The 23,743-nt window shown below is 37.2% G+C and overlaps 2 protein-coding genes across 2 annotated transcripts; one reads left to right on the top strand and one right to left on the bottom strand.

Annotated features, from left to right (window-relative positions):
* Positions 1-910: 910 nt before the first annotated feature.
* On the top strand, positions 911-15,065 carry CCDC152 (coiled-coil domain containing 152). The gene is made up of 8 exons (XM_009961259.2): positions 911-997; positions 1,964-2,069; positions 9,299-9,367; positions 10,406-10,470; positions 11,915-12,017; positions 12,727-12,854; positions 14,299-14,385; positions 14,917-15,065. The coding sequence occupies exons 1-8, from the start codon at positions 911-913 to the stop codon at positions 15,037-15,039; spliced, it is 768 nt and encodes a 255-aa protein (XP_009959561.1). The 3' UTR covers positions 15,040-15,065.
* Positions 15,066-15,137: 72 nt separating this feature from the next.
* On the bottom strand, positions 15,138-23,286 carry SELENOP (selenoprotein P). The gene is made up of 5 exons (XM_009961260.2): positions 23,249-23,286; positions 21,607-21,810; positions 19,623-19,835; positions 17,805-17,922; positions 15,138-16,920 (listed from the first exon to the last, which is right to left on the bottom strand). The coding sequence occupies exons 2-5, from the start codon at positions 21,795-21,797 to the stop codon at positions 16,273-16,275; spliced, it is 1,170 nt and encodes a 389-aa protein (XP_009959562.2). The 5' UTR covers positions 21,798-21,810; positions 23,249-23,286; the 3' UTR covers positions 15,138-16,272.
* Between the last annotated feature and the right edge of the window lie 457 nt (positions 23,287-23,743).

Raw genomic sequence — 23,743 nt, 5'->3', positions numbered from 1 at the left:
TCTTACTGCTTTGGTAAAGAAGTTACATGCACGTAAAGACTTGTAAATATTGAATGACTGAGAAAATAATTCAGTTATGTGATCTTGTTTCCGGATTAGTAGTTGTTCAATTACATATCTATTTCCACCTAACTTCACTGTAAGTATCCCTGTCTGGAAACACATTCAGTTCCTGGGTAGTGCACATGTTCTAGCTTCTGGTTCATCTCTCGTAGCAATTTTTTGTTATTTGTAAAAAGGCAGTTCGTGCGTTACCATATAGAGTGATGATTTTGTCTGGAATTTGTCTGGATTATCTGATATTGGAATTTTTGTTTCATGGGGCCTGATGTTCAAAGATTGTTTCAGTTTCAGCATTTTCAGAAGCATTCATGCTTCATTTTTCAGATCTGTCTTGCAAATGTAGGTTGAAGATTCTGTAAGTAGAATTTAATAGAATTCCTACTAAAAACAGGAATTGTGTTAATAATCTGTAATTGTATGGATGCTTTTCAAAATACTGTCTCTTTATTCATATGGTAAGATTTATGTGCTGCAGTATCTCATCACTGATATTAATCACTAATATATTTAGGTAAAATTGCATCGTTGTGTCTATGGAAGTGGATTCAGGTTTACTTTTTAATGGCAGCAAAAAATTCCAAACTCAACTATATAATCTAACAGTTTGATAGATTTTGCTTGGACTTTCTAAGATTCATTGTGTTTGCTAGAAATGCAAGATTAAGTTGGTTGAAGTTTAGCTTCACATGCAAAAGTAATTTAAAATTTTTTTTAAAAAAGTGTTCTTTGTTCTGCTTACATTTGTGCATATGAAATCTTTTGACATAGTCTGAATGAGAAATATATGAATTCATAGATCTATTGTTTATATAGAGAGTGATCACTGGATTATGTAGTCCAGAAATAAATGAATCACAGCCAAGAAGAAACTATGAAGAAAATCAGTGTGGTGAACCTTGATAAACTTTTAGACAACTTCTCAGAGATAGAAAAGGTGAGTGAAGAAGGCAAAAAATGTTGAAACTGCTATCTGTAAGTATTTTGTGGCATTTTAATAAGCTTTTCCAGTGAAAATGTCTTCTAAGTGGTATCAGCTTACTCTTATTAATATGCCTTGTAATTCCAGCTTTGTTTGGAAAGTGTTTGTATTGACTGTATCAGAATGATATGAGTGACTTCTGTGGAGTCTGAGAAGCCTTTGTTTCTGTGCTAGAATTTTAATGGTGCAGAGGCCAATTTTGGCTTCTCAGGAAAAGCGTGGAAGTGTCCTTTTGTATCAGAAGCTACTATTGGAGATAACAGTATTTCACAGCTTTACTGGGCTATCCTTTCAGAAATTGCTCCTTGTTCTAGAAAAATGTCATTGCCACAGCAGGAGCATCTGTTCTTACATTCCATGTGCATTGAGCTCTCTTTATGTATATGTCAGTTCTGAAAAGATTGTTCCACTGAGGAAAATCAGTGCTGTATTTCTTGTCAGGCCCACGTTGGCCAGCTCTCTGGTGATTTCCTGATCAGTAAATTCATACTAGAGATAATATAAAAGGGGCACCTGAAATAAATTTAGCATTTCTGATGGAAAAAAACATAATATACCGATTCATCTTCACACCCATTACTCATGTTTGTGCTCAGCAAGGGCATTGACAGCCTTATATGCAAAGCAGTAGAAATAACCTTCCTGAGGATTGATCCAGACTGAGGACTACAGAATTGAGAAGAAACCAGTTTATTACTAGTGATGTGAGTCAGCATTCTCAGTTCTGCAGGGTAAACTCACCATAGCGTAGGCTCTCAGGTCCAGCATCATTTTTCCCTATAACAGAATTTCCAAGATGGCAAATAATACAGGTTTGTGACTGTTATGAAATTGTTAAATTTTATATTAATTTAAAACTCAAGATTTAAAATTTATGTCAAAATCTATTAATATAACTGTAGTCTTTTTCCAATTTTCTAGAAAATATCAGATATTAATGAAGCAAATAACCTACTGGTTCTTCAGCTGGAAAAATGTAACAGGTTGTTAACATTAAGCCAATCAAAGGAGGAATCAGTAAAAGAAGGTAAGATTTTTTCTTTTTAAAATGGCATGATTTTGCATATATTCAGGAAGTTCTGAGAAACATTTCAATTGTTTTCAGACAAATAAAGTAGCAAGGATCTAAGATACGGAGTGAAAAACAGTAGGGCTTAATCTAGGGTCATGTAATGGAGTCCATCTCATTTGCATAAACTAAATAACTTTAATCCACAGATGTATATTGAGAACTGCATTAAAGTAACTATTTTCCAGTTGATGTTACTAAGCATGCACTTTACGAGACTTTTGAGTGCTTGCAGTACCTATGAAAGGAAAACTCCTTTTGTATTTTCTTTCATTTTTTCCTCTTCATTTTTTTTTTTCTTTTTACTGTGTTATCTCCTTTTCCGAGGAAACAATGTGTTGGCAGGGAAAGAGGGAGAGGATCAGATGAGCTCAGTACACCTGGTGGTGGTATTGTGCCCAGATGTTTACCTTTCCCATCCACACAGGCCTCTTGCGCTTCTAGTGGACTGCCACAGTTTGCAAATCCAGCATTTTTAAGCAAACTAACATCAGTAATTTTACTTAAAGTGCTATCCTGTGACTTGTGTTAATTCATAAGCAGCTCAGATGTCTGTGTAGAACAATAGGGTCAACATTTGGGAAAAGTAAGGTCAGCACTGACACTATCGTGGCCTCAGCTGGGCTGTTCCTTTGGTACCAGTATGATGAATGTTATGTTTCTCCTGGTCACCAGAAATGTTTTGCCGAATGAGAAATGAGCCAGATACATTCTTGAATGCATATTTTGCTGCCTTCTGAAATGTCAAAGCTTGCCTGTAATTGGAGATGGCATGTCAGGCTGGTGGGGCTGGTGCTCTGAGATGACATAAAGAATTATATTTCTTAGTTGCTTGTGTGATTTGAGTTTTTTAGGGATGATCTGATTGCCCAATTTGGCTGGAATATATTTTCCCTCTACCATGCTGACTGGTATATCAAAGTTTTAGTATTCCTCTCTCTGTTAAGTTCATTCTGTAAGGACCTTGGGTATTGGTGGAATCTCAGTGCCTTGTTCTGCCTAGGCATTTGTTTAACTTCTAGAGGACTGAAAAGCTGTCCAAAGTGATTATACTTCTTATCTGTGTGAGATTTAATCTCTGAAGAGGTCAGATTGAACAATGTGGTGGCCCATTTTGTGTTTCTAATGTCACCGTCAAGATTTTCTCTGAGTGACGTTTCCAACTGGATTATAAAGTGTAAGGAATACCATATAATCCTTCAAGGATGTGATCAGTTGAGGTCGTATTTCTTTTACTTTTCTTGTATAGCAGATGTTATTATGGTGCTAAACAGTTATGAATCATAATAATAGTGAATATTAAGAGGATTCAAATTGTTCGATGGAAGCTAAATAATGAAATGGCATTTGCTGTTTTACAGGTGGGAATTATAAGCCTCTACGTCATAATAAAAACTTGCCAAATAAAGGACAAATTCAAGAGAAAACTATTAAATTAAGATATTTTTTTTTTTAATCCTAGAAGTGTATCTTTTCAGATGGGTATTTGAAAAAAGAAGTAATACCCAGTACTTAGGGTAGATTTGTAGTTGTTTTTTCTTCTGTAGTTTGTAGAGTTGCTGAAAGGTGTACCTTTCTGTAGAACTTTGGTCTCTAAAAAATCAACTTGCTAAAAGTTAAGAAAAAGGGTAGGAATAAACTTAGTTTCATGCTGGAGTGAGATTGCCAGTTGATTTCACTGAGATCTTTGCTGGGACTTAAATAATTTAGCATAATCAGAAATTAATTGGAAAAGCTATTGAGTAAGTGAGTGAAGTTTGCTAGTGGTGCAAATCTATTCAGATATACCAAGAATCTCGTGATATAGAATGACAGGTGATAAAAAGGGGAGATGAAAACCAGTAGCAGTGCATATGGAGGCATTTTATATAAACAGTGGTTGGCTCTAGTTGACTGCCTCTCAGGAAAGACATCTTGGTGTCCTTGACAGTTCTCTGAAAATATCAGTCGTCAAAGAAGCAAACACAGTGATAGGCATGATTATGGAAGAAATAGAGAAATAAGCATCATGTCCCTGTAAAGTCTGTGATTTGCACGTAATGTTCTGGTCCATGCGTTTCAAAACAGACATACTAAAACTAGAAAAGATAACAGAAGAGATGGCAAGGTTTGGTGCTGTCAGGGAGGAGCAAGGGACAGGGAACTGGGAACCAACCGTGTAACAGGGCCCACAGAGGTAGGGACTTCAGAAGCCAAGACTCACTCCTGCTGTACCTATGCAGGACTGGCCCAGTGAGGGCTGCCAGGGTCAGCCAAAGTCCACATTACAAAACAAGTACGTAGTCATGGAACAGGTCCAAGGTCAAGACAGGAGATTAAATCAGGATCAGGTTCAGAAATGGTAGCAAGGGCCAGGCATGGTCTAGTGATCACCAGCAGGTCCCTAGGAATGAAGCAGGTCTAAAATCAAGCCAGGAAGTCACTGCTAAGGTCATGACCAGGCTCTGGATCTACATGGCATGTGGCTGCAACACAGCTGCAGCATAGCTCAAGGTAGGGCAAGGGCAAAAGCCTCAGCCTAAAAGCAGCTCCCAAGGGAACGAGGCGCAGCCATTTCTGAATCTTCCAGTTTGCTTCAAGCAGCTTTTTTCAAGGTCACCAGCTGTACTCTTTCTAAGTTGGCCTTGAGCTGCGCCAAACACCCAGGAGGTGGGTGGGGGAGAATGCATTTGGGGCCCTGACAGGTTTGGTCACAGTTTTAGAACATCTGAAGAGAGACTTAAGTTGACTGGAAACTTTTCAGCCTAGAGAGAAATAATAGAGCTGATATGACTCATAGCTGTAAAATTATGAATGACATAGAGAAAGTGGCTAGGGAATGAATATTCACTGTTTAGTGTAACAGGAGAACTAGAAGGAAATCAAACTTGTTGATTGATTTAAAGCAAACAAAAGGAGCAACATTTCCATACATTACAAAGTGAAGTTGTTAAATCAGTTCCACAGAAGCCTGTGGACAACAGAAGTACAGCTTAGTACAAAAAGATTAGAAAAATTCATGTAACAAAACTTAAAAAAATTGTTGAAGACAGTACCTCTCACTCGCATCTCCCTTATTTTTGTGTTTTGGAAGCTTAGAGGATGTATTAAGGGTATATCCCCCTTTATCCAGGTTTTTTTCCTTTTCCCTGAAGTATCTTCTACTGGGCATTGTGAAGTGACATAGTGAACCGGATGGAACTTTGGTCTTACTCATTAGAGCCATTAGTTTCTCTATTAAACACAAAAGACCATTCAGGACTGTTACTCAGAAACAGATCATGAGGCTTCATTGTTGACAAAAACAGAGAGGAGGGGGTTTATACAAAATAGATTTAAAAAAGAGAAAGGAAAAGGTGGACAAAAAGAAGAAATTATTCTTACCATAAAACCTATGGAATAAAAGATAGCAGGGAACATGAAAGAGACAACTCAGGAAATCAGAGCAGCTGGGATGACTGCAACAGGGACTGTGGAAGTAGGATGGACTGAAAACAGATCAAAGTCGGAAGAGAGGTTTAAACTTTGTAAATAGTAGTGCCTCACTTCGATGAGATAAGAGTGAAATAATCTGAGGAGATAGTTATGCTGATATAACCAAAGAGAATGACCTCTGGAGTGGTTTATAAACACATAATGGGAAAAAATTGTGGATGGCAGAAGTCCAAGTAAAAATACCGGAGCAATCAGCATGAACTATAAAGTTTTAGGAGCAGGGATAGTCAGGAAAAAACGAATTTCCATTATATTGAAGTCATAGTAGTTATACAAATTAGTACGGCTATAGATAGGAGGCAGAATTTCACAAAACATCTTGAGCAGCAAATTGCCATAATCTGCAGCAGATGCTGTCAGAGGAGCCTTCAGGTAAACAGTTAAGACTGTTAAGTTACTGGAGATCAGCAGTGACTGTATTATTAAAAGTATTTTAAAAGAACATTATTGTTGGTGTAGTGATTATAAAGTATAGTAAGTATAAAATGTTTCTAGAACAGTTTGAGTTTTCTTTTTGAAATGGATAGAAATGGTCTTTGCACCTTTATCAAATTCATGTGCAACATTGACCCTTCAGAAGGGGTAATAGCATACTGTGTATTAAGAATCAGAGCACTAAAAGTGTTGTGTGTAGTAGTCTGATGCTTTGTAAAACGTATTTGGAAGTCAAAGCACTGTGGGATTAAGAAAACACTTTATTATTGTTGGGGCTATAGAGGGATCATGTGCGGAACTGGAGAAGATGCAAGGAACCAAATGTCACATTGATAGGTCCATTCTTACTCTGACAACAGTTATCCTAACAGACTCTAGTTTTAAGAATGGCTTTTATACAGTGATAGTGCCAAGTGTGGCTTGGAAAAAAAGATTTCTCCTAGCCTTATGTCCCAAGCTGTTTCCTAGAACCCAGCTCAGCCACATTTTCTGAAAGTATCACTTGAAGACTTGGTCCAAAGGCAACTGAAATTGCTGGGTTTGGACTGCTGCAGCAATTTCTTGATTAACAGTGTCATCGCACAACCTTAATTAATGTACATTCTCAAGTTGAAGAGCATTTTCAAGTTCATCCTATTACAAATTTTACACAAAAGCAAATGAATTTACAGGATAGGTAAACAACTCAGCCTTAGAATGTAAGGCTTATCGGTAGACCACAAAGCAATTCATAGGACAGCTAAGGAAAAATCATGAAAGACCACGTGCTGGTAAATGGTTCACATATGACTCCAAATAAACACGCTGCTTACAGCAGAGGAGAAGAGAGAAAGAACGTTATGGAAGGAAAGGCTGTTGTTCTGCCTGCCCTGAAGGGTTTGTGGCTACTAGTGGTGGTGGGGCAAAGGAAGTGGAATTTTATCCTGGCTAAAGAACTCTTTGTTAGTATGAGAAACAGAAATAGAAACAGCATTTCACTCCTCAAGAAATCTTCAACAAGTATAAGTGAGAACGTGAGGGCTCCCTGATATCTTTGCCAGAAATCTCTCTCTAGAACTATTTAAGGTAAAAGAAGACTGGGAATTCTGAAAGAAATGCAAAAGAAGAAAGAAAACTTCTAAAACTTAGGGGAGAGGGGAGAGTGAAACACTTGAATCAAAGATAAGGTGGGAAAAGATGAGTAACTGGGCAAATGTATGCATGTTCTGAGAGGTGAAAAATGAGCTTCATTTTGTCCTGATGTGTTCTTTGCTAAATAAAGGTGAGATCCAGGACCACAGGTTTTGTTGATGTAAATCATTGCAGAGCCACTTAAGACAGATGCAAGTCTGGCATTCTTGTTTTCTGCTCCTTTTCTATGGTGACTAAATGGACTCTTGCGGTGTGGGCTACAATTCTGAACTAAAATCTACGGTAGTTTTTAAAAAGACAGCCATCATATTATTGTCTATGGAACACTTAAGGTGGCTCTGTTTAGCATCTTCAGGATTGCATATTTGTTTACTTAGTGTTTCAAAGGTATTAAGGGAAAAAATGGTTGATGTAATTGCCCTATAAAAAAAGCCAATAGCTTCAGTTATAATTGCAGGTGAAAGAAACTGCAATAAATTATGGATATTAAACATGGAAAAAGAGTGCTTAGGCTGTTCAGTCTTTTCTACGTGTAGCCAGTATTCGCTACAGGGAGGAACCACACAGAAGCCGTAACAGATGCTATGCCAGTGATCCACAAAACTGCAACCATTTAGCAAAATTTTGCTTTTTCTTCCTTAATGTGAGCAAGTAAAACTTGTGGGTTCCCAGTAATTTTTTCCAGTCACAGCTGTAATTACGTAAGGGATTTGCCAAGATATGTCCTTTAAAGACAAGAAAGATAAGCAGATATTTTTGGGACTGGACAAAAGAGTGGCTTGCACTTAAGTAGCTGTGATTCATTGTAAGACTAGCTGCTGTCCTGTTGTTTACTCGAATCCATAGATTTTTTTCCAAATTGTGCATGATTTACAAGCATTTGGGTTTATTTCCATACATTTTCAAATGGAAGAAAATTTGTAGTAGAACTAGTTGGTACAAATGGGCATGCTAACCTAACGCTCCCAACTTCAAGTAAGATTTTTCCACAAATGCTTTTGATCAGTACAGGAACTGTGGACAGGCCATGTTTCTGTGCTCTTCGTGCTCCCTCTAGTGGTTTTTTTGGAAGCATGGAACTAGAGAATATAGCTGGATAAGGTACTTGGCTGCATGAAAATCAGAGTTCATGGAAGAATAGACTAACAGTCGAAAAGACTGAGTGGAAAACTGAATCTATGAGCTGGGATCTTAATTCATCTTTCTGACTCCATTATTTGCACTGTAATCTTTAATTATATGATCTACAATTTTCAACAGAACTTTGGTCTTATGAGATGAGTAACTGTTATTTAACATACTTTGTCTATTGCAGAAATTAAAAGCCACTTAAGAAATGCAGTGTTATTCTGGAAATAGAAAGAAAGGTTTTATGAGTAAGCAACATCAGTTTTAGTGTCCCCAGTCTTCCCGGTCTTTGATTGTTTTTTAACTTTACTGATACATAGGGTTACAAGGAACATAAGGAATAAAAACAGTATTTAATGAAAACCAAATGTTACATTACAGGCCGTCCATATGGTGTTCAAATATTAAAAATACTTACAAATATGTAAACTGATAAAAAGTTGCATGGATATACATACACACACATGATTGTTTTGTTTAAAATGAGATAATAGGGATATAGTAGCATATTCCGAATCAATCAAAGTTTATGTTGAACCACAAGGACTCATATGTTGGGCCATGTTAATATGCAGTAAAAAGAGCGTGAGAAACCACAATGAGTGGATAGTATTGGTCTTGTTAAAAAGAATCTTGGCAAAAATGCTGTCAGGAAAGTAAGCCTCAGTTTCATTAATTACGTCAAATTGCTGGAATGCTGATACGAAAAACTTCCATTATTGCCCAGAAAACAATAACATCCTTGTTTTCTGGCTAGGAAAAAAAAAAAAAGTAATAGTTTTATGAAATTGTTCATATTGATTGATAAAATTGGTTTTAACCTATCATCAGACTAAAAGCTAAAATTAAGCAGTAACCATGTAATAATAATCTGAGTTATTTCTATAGTCAGTAAGAAGACTTAGACTAATATTTAATCAAGATGATTATAAAATACATGAGAAAAGTTTATAAACAAAATATAAAACCAAAATTGTGAAGAAAATACTAAAAAACACTAGATTTTTTGTTTCTTTTAGAATGTGCTACTCTACAGAATGTGATAAAGGGGTTAACACAAACCATTGAAAACCAGTGTAACGTGAAAGGTAAAAGCAAAAATGTTCTTATATATGCTGTACTGTATTTTAGAATGAGTAGGCATTTAATTTTTTTGTTTGTATTTACTTTTTTTTCAGGGAGAGAAACTCACTGACAGCCAAACAGAAAGGAAAAAAAAATTATCTAAAATCGATCTTACGCAGATTTTGGTGGTCTATATGCAATGTCTATTGCTATAATCCTACTTAGAATCCACATGTAAAAGAAGTTCTGCCTCTGTGGGGGTTTTTTTAATCAATGGCTGGGTTTTAAATTTATTTCAGCACAGGCAATTTTACAAAAAGTAAGAAAGTATCATTCAGCTGTTGGACTGTATTCTATTAAAGCATTTATGCATAGTTTTTCTCAGCTTGTTAAACCAAAGAGTCTTAATCTTCAGTGTAATGTTATTAAAATTTAGCTGTTATCCGTAAATACTTGACAATTACTCATTGCCATTTTAAAATATCATATATAAATATTTGCTATATCTTTATACCACAGTTTAGCTGTACACCACGTAGTTAATTTTATACCCACTGTGTTTTCAAGGCATAGTAGCATAAATATTAATAAATCTCTCAAAATTGGAAGTACGGCTGCTTTTAATACTCGTAGTGACTTAATAATCAAACAAGCATTATCTGGTTTTTCTAAATTATACTTTCTGGGTTTTGGGAAACAAGTACTTAAAAAGTTGAATCATCCGATTCAAAACTGTTTTAGCCATGATAATGATTTTTTCTTTTCTGAGCCAAAGAACTTTGCATCTAGGTTTTCTTTAATGCATCAGTTACCAGAAGGCTGAAGAGAGTTCAAAGTAGTAATACCAGGCAAATATTATGATTAAACTATGAATTTTCTTCTTAAAAAAATGGAGACTGAGATTATGTAGTTCTGTAAATTATGATTATCATGTCCACAAAAAAGTTTCTTAAAGTTCAGACAAGTCAAAAAATGAAAGTAATGTCCTTATTCTGCTTTCATGCTAATAATACTGTCAAAATGTACTTTTTAGTGTAGCATATTGTTTTTTATTTACACAGATGAAAATGATAGACTGAAAGGTACCATCCACATCTTGGAAGAGAAATTAAAGGTTTGTGAACAGGTACGTCACACATGATTATTCTTTAGGTAGGGGAATAATATTTGATCTCTGTTGTAGCAGTTCATATATCTTTACGACTTGGGTTTGCTACTGATACTATTGTTGTTGCACTTTCCTCACATTTATCATACGTAAAAAGAGTTGTTCTCATGACAATATCAATATGAGAATATGTTAGAGGGACTGAGAGGTCGAAACTAGTAAGTGCTGAGAACTTCGGCTCAATTTAAGGTGCACTTATTTTTTTAGCTGAATTGAGCTTTAAATTTAATTTTACATTCTAAAATCTAATCCTGTGCATTAAAATACATTTTTGTGTGGAAATAAGGTTTTGATAGTCACAATGCCTGCACTGTCTGAATTCTGTCTGTAGTTTCTTTGGGACTAAATGCTACAAAAGTAATAAGTCTCTACTTTTCATTTGTGTCTCAATAAATTCCATTTACCATCTCTTTACTTTTTATCTATGCCATCCATTTTTGGAAAGGAGGGCTGGTCACAACTTGTGTTAGTTCTCTGTCTGTCTCTCAGTCTTAGGATTGCAGATCTGTTACCTGCATAGGATTAGGAATGTAACTGCTGATTTTCTTTGCCTGTGTTTGTACTAACTACGAGTTAAAATTAATTTTTTATCCCGATGGAGCTGTTATCTTCACAGTTTGAGAATGAAATAAGTAATGCCTTCTAAAAGATGTGAGAAAACTATGATTCTATGCATTATATACGTGTATGGGCATGGTGGTTGTTCTGAAGGCACTTACTCGACTATGTCCATGTATACTGTCACCACCAGTCAGTAACTGCCTTCGTGAGTGCCTCTGAGCATCGGTCTGATGAGTGGCTACCTGCCTTGTCAGAAGGCTCTACATTGGCACTACAGCCAACTCCTTGATAACTCTGGAGTAGTTACTGCCGCAAACTTACAGTAGGCATGCTCAAACTCTTCACTTGAGTATCAGTGCCACCAGCATGACCACTGCAGAATATCACTGATATTGCTATTGCTGGTGGTATGAAGTTGTGGAATCTTTGGTATAAGCAATATTAACAAAATTTGTACTTTAGATGTGATTTTTGTTGTGCAGTCTTACAGTCAAAAATACACAGAATTAAAACTTTAGTCACTTAACCAACTGCAGCATTGTATCAGATCCTGGATTGGGGAAAGGAGTATTACTTCTCCATTTGCCGGGTCTCCTAGTAAGAAAATTTCCAATTTTAGCATAGCTGGTAGCTGTAATACAATGAAATCTGCTACATTTTTTGTCTGTGGACTTCAGCCAGATTGTGAAAGAAGTAATTGTGCATTTTGAATTTACTAGATCAAGGACAAAACAAGTACCGAGTTAAGGAATACTGTACATTTTTACATGAATGTCATGCTTTGCAGAAGGCTAAGAGCACAGAAACCTCAAGATTTTTATGAAGCTTTTTACATTCACAGGAATATAAAGATCAGATTGAGAAACTTATGATAGAAATTAAAAACAAAGAGGAAGACCACAAATTAGAAATAACACAGTTGAATTGTGCTACAAGAAAAAAATGTGAGTTCTCTGAAGACTGGATGCTATAGCGTTGGGTAAAACATGTTGTAACCTGTAGGAGCTGTGCTTCATCTAGAATAAGTAAAAGTTCCACTTCTTAGTGGAAACATGTGGAAACTAGAAGTGGACAGTGTTTAATTGAATTTTATCTTTGCTTGAGAGTGTAGACAGAAGTAATGATGCAATAGTACAGCAAGGCAGGGTAAGCAGAAATCCCCAAACGTAGAACAGACACTGGGAACTTGGACCTAAAAATCTGAAGGAATGACACTGTGGGTTAAATGTTGACTGGAAAATTGCTTTAGCTGTAAGTTAGACTGCTGTTAGAGTGTTCCAGCTATGCTCAGGAGAGTAGGACATTATTTTCACAAATAAATAATACTGTAACAAGAAAAAAATTATTTCAGTATTATTTTTTTCCATTACTGGCATAGCCTTGAAGATTAGGGTTTTTTGGTCATCCATGTAGCTGAAAAAAGACAGACAAACTCTTTGTAAAACGTGATGATCCTTTAAAGAGACTCCATCTTACTGGGATGGGGCAGGGTGGTTTTCCCATAATTTTAAAGTATGTTTTTTACTTGCATGAAATTGTTTTCCTATGAAATATTGACCTGCTGTTCAAAAAAGTTTTAATATTTGGGAAATTATGTTATTTTTCCATCTAAACATCTTCTATAATCATCATATGGTGTTACTGTGTTACTAGTTGAAGTAAAAGAAATGGAGTATAGAGAACAGAGAGAAAAAAAAGAACTGGAAATATTAGAGCTAACTAGACAGCTGAAAATCCAAAATGAAGAGAAGCAGAATGAAATAATTAAACTGCAGATAGAGGTATGCATTACAAGGCTGAGTTAAAGATCAGTTGGGCAGTGGGTAAACTTAAACTGTGTGGTGACAAATGTTAATTCGTACTTAAAAAATTAATATGATGAAATCTAGAAAACTTAAAAAATTATTGTCTTTACAAAGATCTGTGGCATGTGCTTCCTTCCATAATGGTATCTGAGTCGCTTCTGCTCAGGAGTCGAGTTCTGCCTGCTGTATAGGAAGACTGAAGTTTGCTGTGTTCCTGTTTCAAATTACATTATTTTGAAAACTTTACTAAGTTTTTAAGCTGAAAAAAAAAAAAAATACAATTGTCCTGGTTTGGCTGGGATAGAATCCTAGACCATCCACAGCCATGCTGGGCAGGCTGCTAGCAGCTTGGAGTCAGCCAGGGCAGCTGAGCCGAGTTAGCTACAGGGGCAGCCCGTACCATCATGTCACGGTCATTATAAAGGGGGAAGGTTGGCTGAGGAAGCAGGGGGGGGCTGTGCCCCTGCCACTATTCCTGTCGGAGTTCTGCCTGGGGTCCTGCTGGGGCTCATCCTGCTCCTCCTCTGGCTCCCCCCTGCTCCGGAGGACTGCCCTCCTGTCGGTGGTGACAGCTGCATAGTCACTTGGCCGAGTCTAACTCTGTGTATACCTTTGTTGGTGCTGGTGGTGTTTCGTTAGATCTGTTTTCACTTCTGCCCACGGGTCTCCTCTCCTTTTCCCGATTCCCCTCCCTGGCTGGTGAGGGGTTGTCAGGTGATAGAGACCGTTACAGTTTAGCCCCAGGTACAGGCTAAATGTAGACAACATTTTCTCCTGATTTTTATTCTTTTTGATTTCTGAATGCTGGGAAGATACATTTTTAAATAAACTTCAACAAGGTTATTAAAACTTTGAATGAGAAGTTCAAAGACTTCAAATCCTGTAGAGATCTGAGTCGCAGAATTCAATACGTTTTCATGGCTCAGGTTTTAAGCCATTCTCATTACAGAAACAATTAAGGAAATACTTCAAACCTTTAACACAGCGAAAAAGAAATAAAGTGTGAAAGTGTTCAGGCTGGTTATCCTTTGAACGTGAGGGAAGGGTGATGGTTTCAGAGGTTTTTAGCATCCTCTGCATTTTCTCTTCCTGCAGACATGCAGCTGTGGAGCCTTCAAATTTCTTTTTTTTTGGTGGTAGTAGTCTTGTTCATCTAAATGTATTTGTTTTATAATATTTGTACTATTTGCTTTTTGCAGTATTTTGAGGCTTTTTTTTAAGAAAAATAACTTGTAATTTCATTCTTTTCTAAACTCAAATAGCTTCATTGTCCTAGGATTAAATAGTAGACAAGCTTGCTATTACTACTTTCAGGTACAAAACCCAATTTTTAAAAAAAGTGAAAATTATACTTGTATTATTTAACGTGCTTTTTTTTCCTGTTCATTGTTAATGTTTCATTTTTTCCTGGTTCTTTCAGTTCAATGCTAAATTAGCAAGACTTCAGGATAAAACACCAAAATCATTTTCAGATGCTTCTGTCTTGCCTCAAAGCATCTATCGAAGGGTATGTGTGTTAATAGCCTGTAGTCTGCAGATACTATCTGCTGTTACAGCCTCTTTCAAACAGCAGTTCCTGGGGATTTTGCTGTGTTTGCTCTGCAACAAAATTTTGGCGATGGGTGCGTGCGGGGGGGGGGGGGGGAGTCCATCTTACTCCCCCTCCCACACATGCCTCCCACTTCTAGGCAAGTCATTTTGTATCTGTTTGCACTGATGTTGATACAGGTCGGGTTCGACAGCAACAGCCCACATGTTAGGTGGTTTAAGTATGGAATTTCTAACTTGGGAACTTAAGTTAGAGAGGACACAAATGACTGTGATACAAATTGTATCTCTGTGTTACTGGTCTTGTAGGCTTGGGACTTTGGGTTGTCACAAAAACAGGATCTGGGACAAGACATCTTTGTAATTTTGTGATACAAAATACTGAGAAAAATATTCTTATTAAAATATTTCTTATTAGTAATAGCATATTGTATTGTTACATAATTCTACTTCACATTTAACAATGAAGCCCTTGCTTGCATTTTTGCAGAAGCTGCAGCATCTCCAGGAGGAGAAAAATAAGGAAATCGAAATTCTCCGAAACACCATAAGAGACTTGGAGCAACGTCTTAATAAAAGCCAAGACCTGCCCTTCAAACGGAGAAGATTTTGAGTAAATGACATGGTGTATTTCAGTAGTGCATACAGTGAGAAATAGAAACACTGTATTTCAAACAGTGCACCTGAAAGTAAAAGCAAGATACGAAGAAATACAGAATATTTTTTATTGAAAGCGCTCTTGTCAAGTGTTCCAAAGGCATGCATTCTGTGTATATTCAGGGCTACTTTCTTGCTAATCGGCATTCACAATAAAAAGATTCAGGTTTCGTAGGAGTAATAATTTCCCTATTAAACCTTCATTAATTATGGTGTACACTTTCAAAGCAATTTTTCATTCTTGAATATTCTTTTCTTCATCCAGGAATCCTTTGAACAACTATATTTTTACTTCAACTCAGTTAATCAAAGGTTAGGAATGCTGAGCTACAGAGAAGATACACTAGTTTAAGTGGTATATTACCTTACTAATCAATACAGATTTATCAAATTCAGCACTGTTATAAACAAAGATAAACATTAAACCAAGATTAAATGTGTTCTGCCCTTCCCTCTCTTTGATACTGATTCCGCGTGAAGAGTTGTTAACACTGCTTCTCACTTTAGGCATGATCTTGCTGATCTAGTGAGCTTTTACAAGCTGTAATAGTATGTTTTAATGGACCCTGATACCATATCTAAGCCACAAAAGTTAAGCGTATAAATCTGTTACTTTAAAATAATGCAACTACTGCTCTTATCTTACATTTGAGATAAAAAGTTGTTTTGGCACATTGCTTAGGAATAAGCTTTTCTTGTACATAATTTCTATCCCCAGTTAGAGAGAAAAAAAAAAAAAGGCAACTTTTGAATGTATTCCGTCTTTTTAATAAAAAATGATTAAAATGTCTGTTTTGGTTATCTTCTATTCTTGATTGCAAGACATCAGACAGGAGCCCCTAGGTCATAGTTTATGCTCCTGCCCTCACAAATGCAAGCAGAATGTTAGAAGAGAAACAAGAAAGACAAATTAATCAAGAATGCAGACACCTTCCCAGTGCAACTGAAAAACAAACTAAGGGTCAATTAAATTCCTTTAAATTATGAATCTTTTCACTGATGGAATTTGGCAGGTACTGTATAATTCTAAAACTACTGCTCTAAAAGTCTACTTCTTTGCAATATTTGAACTCTCCACACCTGTCTTAGTGTAATTTTTAATTGGGGCAATAAAAACACTTACTTTATTTTTCCACTCCCACAACTATATGAATTTAGGTAGTAGGACCCCCTTGCATTTTTAAGGTACTTAGTTTGTTTTTCAGGCTCAGTTTCTTGCCTTTTCCTGTCACTGTCAGGTGTCACTAGTTTCACTTGCTCCTGCTGCTGGTGACTGTCAGACAGCAGTGAGCAGGCGTCACTGTCAAGATTCAGTGATGTCCTCTGCTGACTGCTGGCCATGTCACCTGCAAGAATTTGGAAGTGCTCCACGACACTGTCAAGTGACAGAATTTCCTAGCTCTTCAAACAAAAGGTGTCGACAGTGACAGCATCAGCTACTGGAAATTGAGTCTGATGCTGTCTGCCAATTTCAAGTTAACTCATTTTTACAGCTGGTTTTCCCTTTTTTTCATAGCTTTTTGTCTTGTGTAATTTCCACACTTTCTCCTGGAGGAACAGTGTCTACCTGATCATGACTACCTGTTTGATCATGTCTGTTACGGCCAAAAACCCTATGACGCCGACCGCTGTGAGGATGATGTCTTTGCATTTCAGAAGGAGACTGATGGTTCTCATTTTTGGAATGGCGACTGCCCTCACGGTGGTGGTGGTGGTGTCTGTGTCTGTGCGGGTCGTGGTGATGTGAGTGTTGACCAGTTGGTTTAGGTTCTATCTCTGCTAGCTTTTCATCTGCTTTTTTAGTGATGTTTTCACATACACCATCAATACCAGGTTCCTGCAAAACAGAAGCTTGCATTAAATAGAAGGCATTGTATCTAGCAAAACTAGTTGTAAAATATTAATTATCTTAACATTTCTGCAGAACCTGAAACCCAATTTTAAATTATTTGTGCTACTTTGCTGAAGAAAGATATGAATGTATCAAAAAGAACCTTGTTTTACAACACCATTGATAACTAGACAGGGCTCTTACTGTAAACTTTTAGGACTTATAATTCCACTAATTGCTAATAAAAAGCATTCTTACATAGAATCCCACATCTGACATGCCCGAGGCCTACATTGAGCTGGAAAACTGTTTGGTGGGATCAAAAATGATTCTTCTCATTGAACTTTCAAGGCTATGTATGTATATTTCTTGATACTCCTTAAAGTAGTTCTGATCTTTAGTTATATGTAAAACAAAGCTACTCTTCTTTTATAATGGTAACAATAATTTGTCACCTTCTTTAAAGTAACTGTTGTATACTGTGTTTAAATGTAAACTAAAAGGAATAGCAAGTCAAATCAGTTTGGGTTTGATTCACAGGTTTTAAAAAAAATCAGTATTTGTTTAAGTACTTACCCATCCCCAAAACCTAGAGTAGCTAATTTCTCAATAGCTGTACGTAACTCCAGAAACAGAATTAGTCTCCAAGATTGCAGTTAGATTTCTGAAAATTATTCAAATTTCTATCAAGGGCAGGAATTCAGATAATCAGTCTATTATAGATTAGACCTAATTCACTTTGAAAAATGTTTAAAAGCTGTCTGTCAGGACACATGAAACGTGTAAATTCTAAATCATGTATTTTTGGATTAATCACATTGAAATAATTTTAAGTACCAGTCAAATCAAGTTTCCTTTCCTTGTATACATAGAATGAAACAAGAAAATACCATGTAAGAGCAGTTTCCACACTTGTTTTCACAGTATGCAATCTTAATAGATTCTTCTACATATTCAAAAGACAGGAAGGAATAGGGCAGGCCCAGATGATACACTAGACGGCCGCATCTAAGGAGAGAAAGAACTCTGTGGTTACATATGCATAAACATATACCTAAAATTAAGTACCACTTCTCTTATCATACCTTATTCCTAAAATTAAGTACCACTTCTCTTATCATACCTTATTTTATTTACGTCAATCCACCCACACTGTACAGTCCCATGGAGGGTGTTTTTCTCCAAGGAGTTTATGGGCAAAACCAGTATCTGCCTGACAAACGTTTGGCCACTGCACTGCATTGGTCAGTAGTGTGAAGCCCGATTGCTGGCGGACATAACTCTCCTGGCAGCAGCCTGTTGTTTAGTGGCACTTAGACGAGCAAAGGTACACTCATTACAGACCTATCTTGCTAACGAAGAGGGCTGTTTGCATAGGGGCACAAATCACCACAAGGTTGTTGCATCCTTATGAAGAGTGTTTTTATGCACTATAGCATATATTTTGATTGGAACATGGATTGCATTACTCCATCTGCATTACCGATTTAGTGTGCATGAGGGGATTTTTATGGTACCTGTTTTCCCCATGTCTGTATTTGACTGTGCTGGTATGCACTTGACTACACAACTGGTACGTTGAAAGGAGCTGGAGTAAATGCAGAACTTGTACAAGGGCACCTTGTTAAGTACCCCACGTGCAACGTCAACACACAGTCCTCCAGCCTCAGCTCCCTACAGGTCTGCGGTGCACGCCTAGGACCAGCAACAGGCAAAGACTTCACTGCCAACAAAGGCACAATAAGGACATATGTTCCTAGAAACCTAATGGATCATGGCCAAACTAGTGCCAAACCAGTGCAGGATACACCTGTGTCGGTAGCACAAAACTGTTCAAATGCCGTCAGCCGGGCAGCAGCTCTGGGACCCCTCCATGGGCTACATCCAGCCTTGCTCTTTGTCCGTCATATGACAGCAACCTTCCCTACTAAGGTGTATTTGCTGCTGTAACATGCCACCACTTTCTAAAGATCATTCTAGTGCTAGTTTCATCCACAAGCCTCACTTAGCTAACTCATTCAATTTCATTGTATTACCAGAAAAAAGTTAAGTAACTTTCTAATTCTTTATTAAACTTAAATATGCTTCACTATGAACCGAGAATGGTCGTTGCAGTAACATAATAGTAATTCGGATGGACACATTAGAAATGCAGGACTTGCTGAATAATTTCCATCACATCAAAACTGAAACATCAGGATTTCAATTAAAGAGTTGTTACTGGTTCTGCCAAAAGATACCTATGCCAAAAGAATCCTATGATCAAAAAAGCTATTTTCTTCCAAAATTTTAAGCTTCACCTAAAGACTAATTTTTCCGTTGGCTACCTGACATTTTCAACAATTCTGGTCAAAACGTTTCTCATTTGATTGAACTTTCACATGCATGGATGTAATGAAGTTGTCTACAAATAAAAACAGTAAAACCAGAATCATGCTATCAAATTCTACACTCAGTTATATTAATCTCAATCCACAGTAACAACAAAGAAAAATTTATTTATCCCAAACTTACTTAAGCAAAAGCAGACTTTTCTTTTGTACTTCCTTTTCTAGTAAATGCAAATGCTTTACTTACTTACAACTGAAAAGTTGCATATGTTGTCTTTGTTGTGACATAATCAGGTTATTTGCGTGAATGAAATAACATAAAGATTTACAAAGCATTACTCTAACTACATGCAAATATTTTCCCCTCTAAACACAGACCTGTCATAGATGAGAAAGTCATCTTTGTTTCCATTTAAGATAGTCCAGACATCAGCTTGCTGTTCATCTTGCTGGTAGACAGTAATATAGTCTGATACACTTTCTTTCAGCAGGTGAAATTTCCTCTGGGAATAGGGTCCCTGATGGTTGACAACCACATACGAGATATTGACCAGCCCTTCATTCTCTAACTTCACTCGCAGGTCCTCCAATCTGGCAGACAAGGTAAAGAAGCAAGACCACAAATCCTTAGAGAATCATAAAATTTTCCACATTCAACAGAAGCTAATATGCTCCATCTTACTTTTATTACAGTGAATGTTATTTTCTTCCAATTTTAATGGCAGCAGTCAAACAGTATTAAAAAACATTCTTGCCATTTACCATGACTGTCAACTATACTGTCACCAAACCAGACTCAACAATAGCTATTGTGCCATGGGTCCTGTCCTTTTAAGTAGAATGCAGTACTAAGTAAAGCAGACACCAAAATTATTTCAGTTTTGAGACTGAATTCAGTGTTATTTTTATCTTGGTTCTTTCATGCTCTTCATGGTCTAACACAGTTAGTTCATCTGATGTCTTTATTTAAATGCTGAGGTTTCGGTCACGTAGTTGGTTAAAGAATGCATACCCTAAATAGAGCAGGAAGCTGAATAATGAAGAAAACAGACTTGCAGTAAGCAGCTGATAGCTTTCTCACTCCTCTTCACATGGCTATTTTTTATAATATCCAGAAAAGGGCTATTACAGCAACTGGTTCAAAAGGATGGCTATAGAATGTCTGGCAGTTATTAGCCTCTCCCTTTGGCATCCCATCACAGCTTTTCTTTGCTCTATAGTACAGAAAGCTGCTTCCTTGCTGTACAATGTGGGGGGTTTTCCTCTTCATTTGTATCCTTCCTATTGAATTCCTCTAGAAAACTCTTTTATGTTTTTCAGTTTCAGGAAATGGTCTAGAGTTTGAAAGAGTCTTTAAAACCTTTCTAAAATGCACAGATTCAAACTCAACCACCTTGAAAGCCAACCACAAAGCCCACTTTTGACTTTGATGGAGCCAAAGATCTACCACCACTTTTTCTAATTTAGTTCTCAAAAAACTTGCAAAGACTATTACGGTATAAAGCTATGTAGCCTAGAGGGAGAAACTAAGATGTTATTATAGGGATTAAAATCAAGCTGTGAAACTGGTACTATGAAGTTTTAATCCAAAATTATTTCACAATCACTAAATGAATCCAAGATAACGGCTGTGTGCAATTCCTGTTTAGGTCAGCTCAAAATTATTTGCTTGCTGCTGCTTTGCATAGAAGTAGGTTCTAGAAAACACAGCACCAATGTCCCAGGTCTTGTGTGAAAATGTAACACTGGTCATTCCCTTGAATGATTCATCCATTTTCCAAAAGGCCGGTCTTTACATTATCTTCTGGATTTTTTTTTTTTTAATGTATCTAGGACCTTGGAACAGGGTCTGCAAAAGCACATTAAAAGCACATGTTTTGATTTGCCTTTTCCCCTACAGATCTTACACAAGAAATGAGTGATCACAGATCTCTCTGTTTCACGTATTCTAGCCATGTCAGAGAATTATGATGTTCCTTGGCTTCAGCATCTTCACTACGTTAATCATCTGTTGGTAACCGAACCACATAGTCTTGAGGAATATTCTGTTGGGTTTTCATGTGGTTTGGGTTTAATTAATGCCAAGTTGATCATACTTTTATGTTGTAAATCCAGTCTTGAGAAGATGATCTGTCAGTCAGGACTAAGCCAAGAGACAAAGAATCTGACCCACTGGCACAGAACATTCCTGCTGAGAGTTCACCTGGTCACTGGGTCACACATGCCAGTTGGGATGGCCGCATTTGAGGAAGGCAGAGTTCATTGAGAGCATCTGCAGTTGGGCACATGTATTATCCTCAGATGGCATTAAAAATTGACCAGTCATGTTCTAACAAAAACTGGGAAAGAGATTTATATTTACCTGGAAGCCTGCAGCAGGCACAAGTATCAGCTAGCTTGGAGGAGAGCCACCACCGTCACTGAGCCCCTAGAGTTCAGCATTGGGTTCTCCTCCCCAATACGCCATTCTGGGGGCTCCTTGCAGTTCTGGATCTCTGTCCCTCCTCCTGGGAGGAGACAGAGAGCCAGAACTAGCCCCAGGCCCGCCCACATGGCTGGGCTTTATCTGAAAAGAGAGAAAATAAACAAATGAGATCAACACCTAAAGTTCAGACTCTGAAATTCCCACAACAAAACACAGCAGAATGTCGGCTCTATGCGGTTTTTAAAAAAACATGTAAGAATAGATTTGAGCTACTTTGTTTACTGCTTGATCATATTTCTTTCATTTTGCAATGGAGTTTCCATATAATAAATAGGCAGTATTTTTTTGTTGTTGTTGTACATAAACAGCTGAAAAGTAAGTGTTCGCAGTAACTGGATTTTCTTTCAATGCTACTACTCAGACTGCGCTGTTCCTTCCACTTTGTAATCTCTTCTCGACCTTTTTTAACACTTCAGTGATTTTAAAGTGGCCTCATTTCTTGTGTTTTGAAAACAGTTGTGCTGAGCCAGTTTACACCAGTAAGTATCTAGACCAGTTCACTCCAGATTCCCGAGTAATTCCTCTGACTTAAAAGTACTTGCACCGACAGTGTGTCGTGGCACACAGCAAGTATTACAGCACCTGGCAGAAATTAAAATAAAGACTTAAAGATTTTTATAAGTCAGTCTGTAGTATTTGGATCCCACTAAGAAAAATCTCTTAAGAACAAAGGCACTAGAAACGATTTTGCAAAAACAGGAAATGAAAACTGAGTTTCGGGATTCCTCAGATCTTACAAAATCTCCTACCCACACTTAGTCCATTTAATGTTTATCAAAATCAAAGCATATGAAAAACTCTGCAATTATCTTTCCATTTTTATTCCATTAATACAGTAATTTTGGTATAATATGTTCAGAAAACACCCATTATTGAGAAATACATAAAATTATAAAACTGCTCCCCAACATGTCTTAGGTCATGGATTCATATAATTTCACCACTCAAAGTGTGACAGTAAACACAGAATGTTTTGGAAACACTACATTCTGATAACTAACATGTTTCATCGACCTGGCAATATTCTAAAAAATTAAATCATTTTAATAATTGATCTTTTAAAAACAGAGATAGCTGCCACAAAGCCAACATTATTTGTGAAATCCATGTGTCACTAATGTTTCTTTCCTGCAGTCCTACAAAAAGCATTTTAGGTACAGTACTTCGAAGATTAAACTACAGTCCAATAGATGACCAACAGGGCCACTTTTCTACTTTTTACACACACCTGGAAAGCCGGCTGCCTTTATATCCACTATAAACACATGAAATTCCTATGGTATCTTGAGATCCTTCTATGCCTTTATAGCCTTTCGCAGCACTGGCACACAGCACCCAACAACAGCTGTGAACTAGATGAGAGCTATGTTCTGAATTACACTTCTCTTCACATTTCAACTTTCTAGTTGGTTTCCAATGGAAATTTCCACAGCCAGTCTTTTCAGCCAAAGAAACAAGCAGGACACTCTGCCAAATCTTAAGTCATGAAGCTCTTTCATAGCAAAACCAGCACACTTACCCTTTCCTCCCCCCGCTCCTTGGCAGCCTTGCTTAACTGCTGCAGAAGAAAACAGTGTGGGGAAAAGGGCTGTGCTATTTATACGGCTCTTGTTTATCTCACTTTGCACATACGGTTCAAAGTTCAGGGAGCTTATTCTCGACGACCTTGCAAGCAAAGCAAACCCCTTTAGCAAAAGTAGCCAAAATATTTCTCCATTAACTAATTCCGAGTGGAAACCATTTATCGCACAGAATGGCAAGGCATTTTTAATATAATGACTTTGACTATCAGGTTATGCAGTTTATCAGTCACCCCAGTCAGCTGGAGGTAGTGGTACAGTCAGGGGAGGGGGGTGGGCCAGAGAGTTATTATTTTCTGAACACAGTGGTAACCACAGTGAGAGGGGGAAGGTACTTCCCTATTTATAAAAATGCTGAGCTAGCAATTCTTTTTTCTCACATGCTTTATCTGATGTTTGCCTTAGAGAATGGTGTACCTTGTCTGATGGCATGT

This window comes from Leptosomus discolor, chromosome Z (genome assembly GCF_034619465.1).
Source record: "Leptosomus discolor isolate bLepDis1 chromosome Z, bLepDis1.hap2, whole genome shotgun sequence".
NCBI classification, from domain to species: domain Eukaryota; kingdom Metazoa; phylum Chordata; class Aves; order Leptosomiformes; family Leptosomidae; genus Leptosomus; species Leptosomus discolor.
Note: the sequence above shows the minus strand (reverse complement) of the source record. Positions and strands in the feature narration are given on the sequence as shown.

Bases quoted from the DNA above. Each gene is read 5' to 3' on its own strand.
- CCDC152 (XM_009961259.2), top strand. From the start codon at position 911: ATGAATCACAGCCAAGAAGAAACTATGAAGAAAATCAGTGTGGTGAAC. The intron at 9,368-10,405 runs GTAAAAGCAAAA...TTATTTACACAG, and splicing joins AAACCAGTGTAACGTGAAAG to ATGAAAATGATAGACTGAAA. The intron at 10,471-11,914 runs GTACGTCACACA...TTACATTCACAG, and splicing joins AATTAAAGGTTTGTGAACAG to GAATATAAAGATCAGATTGA.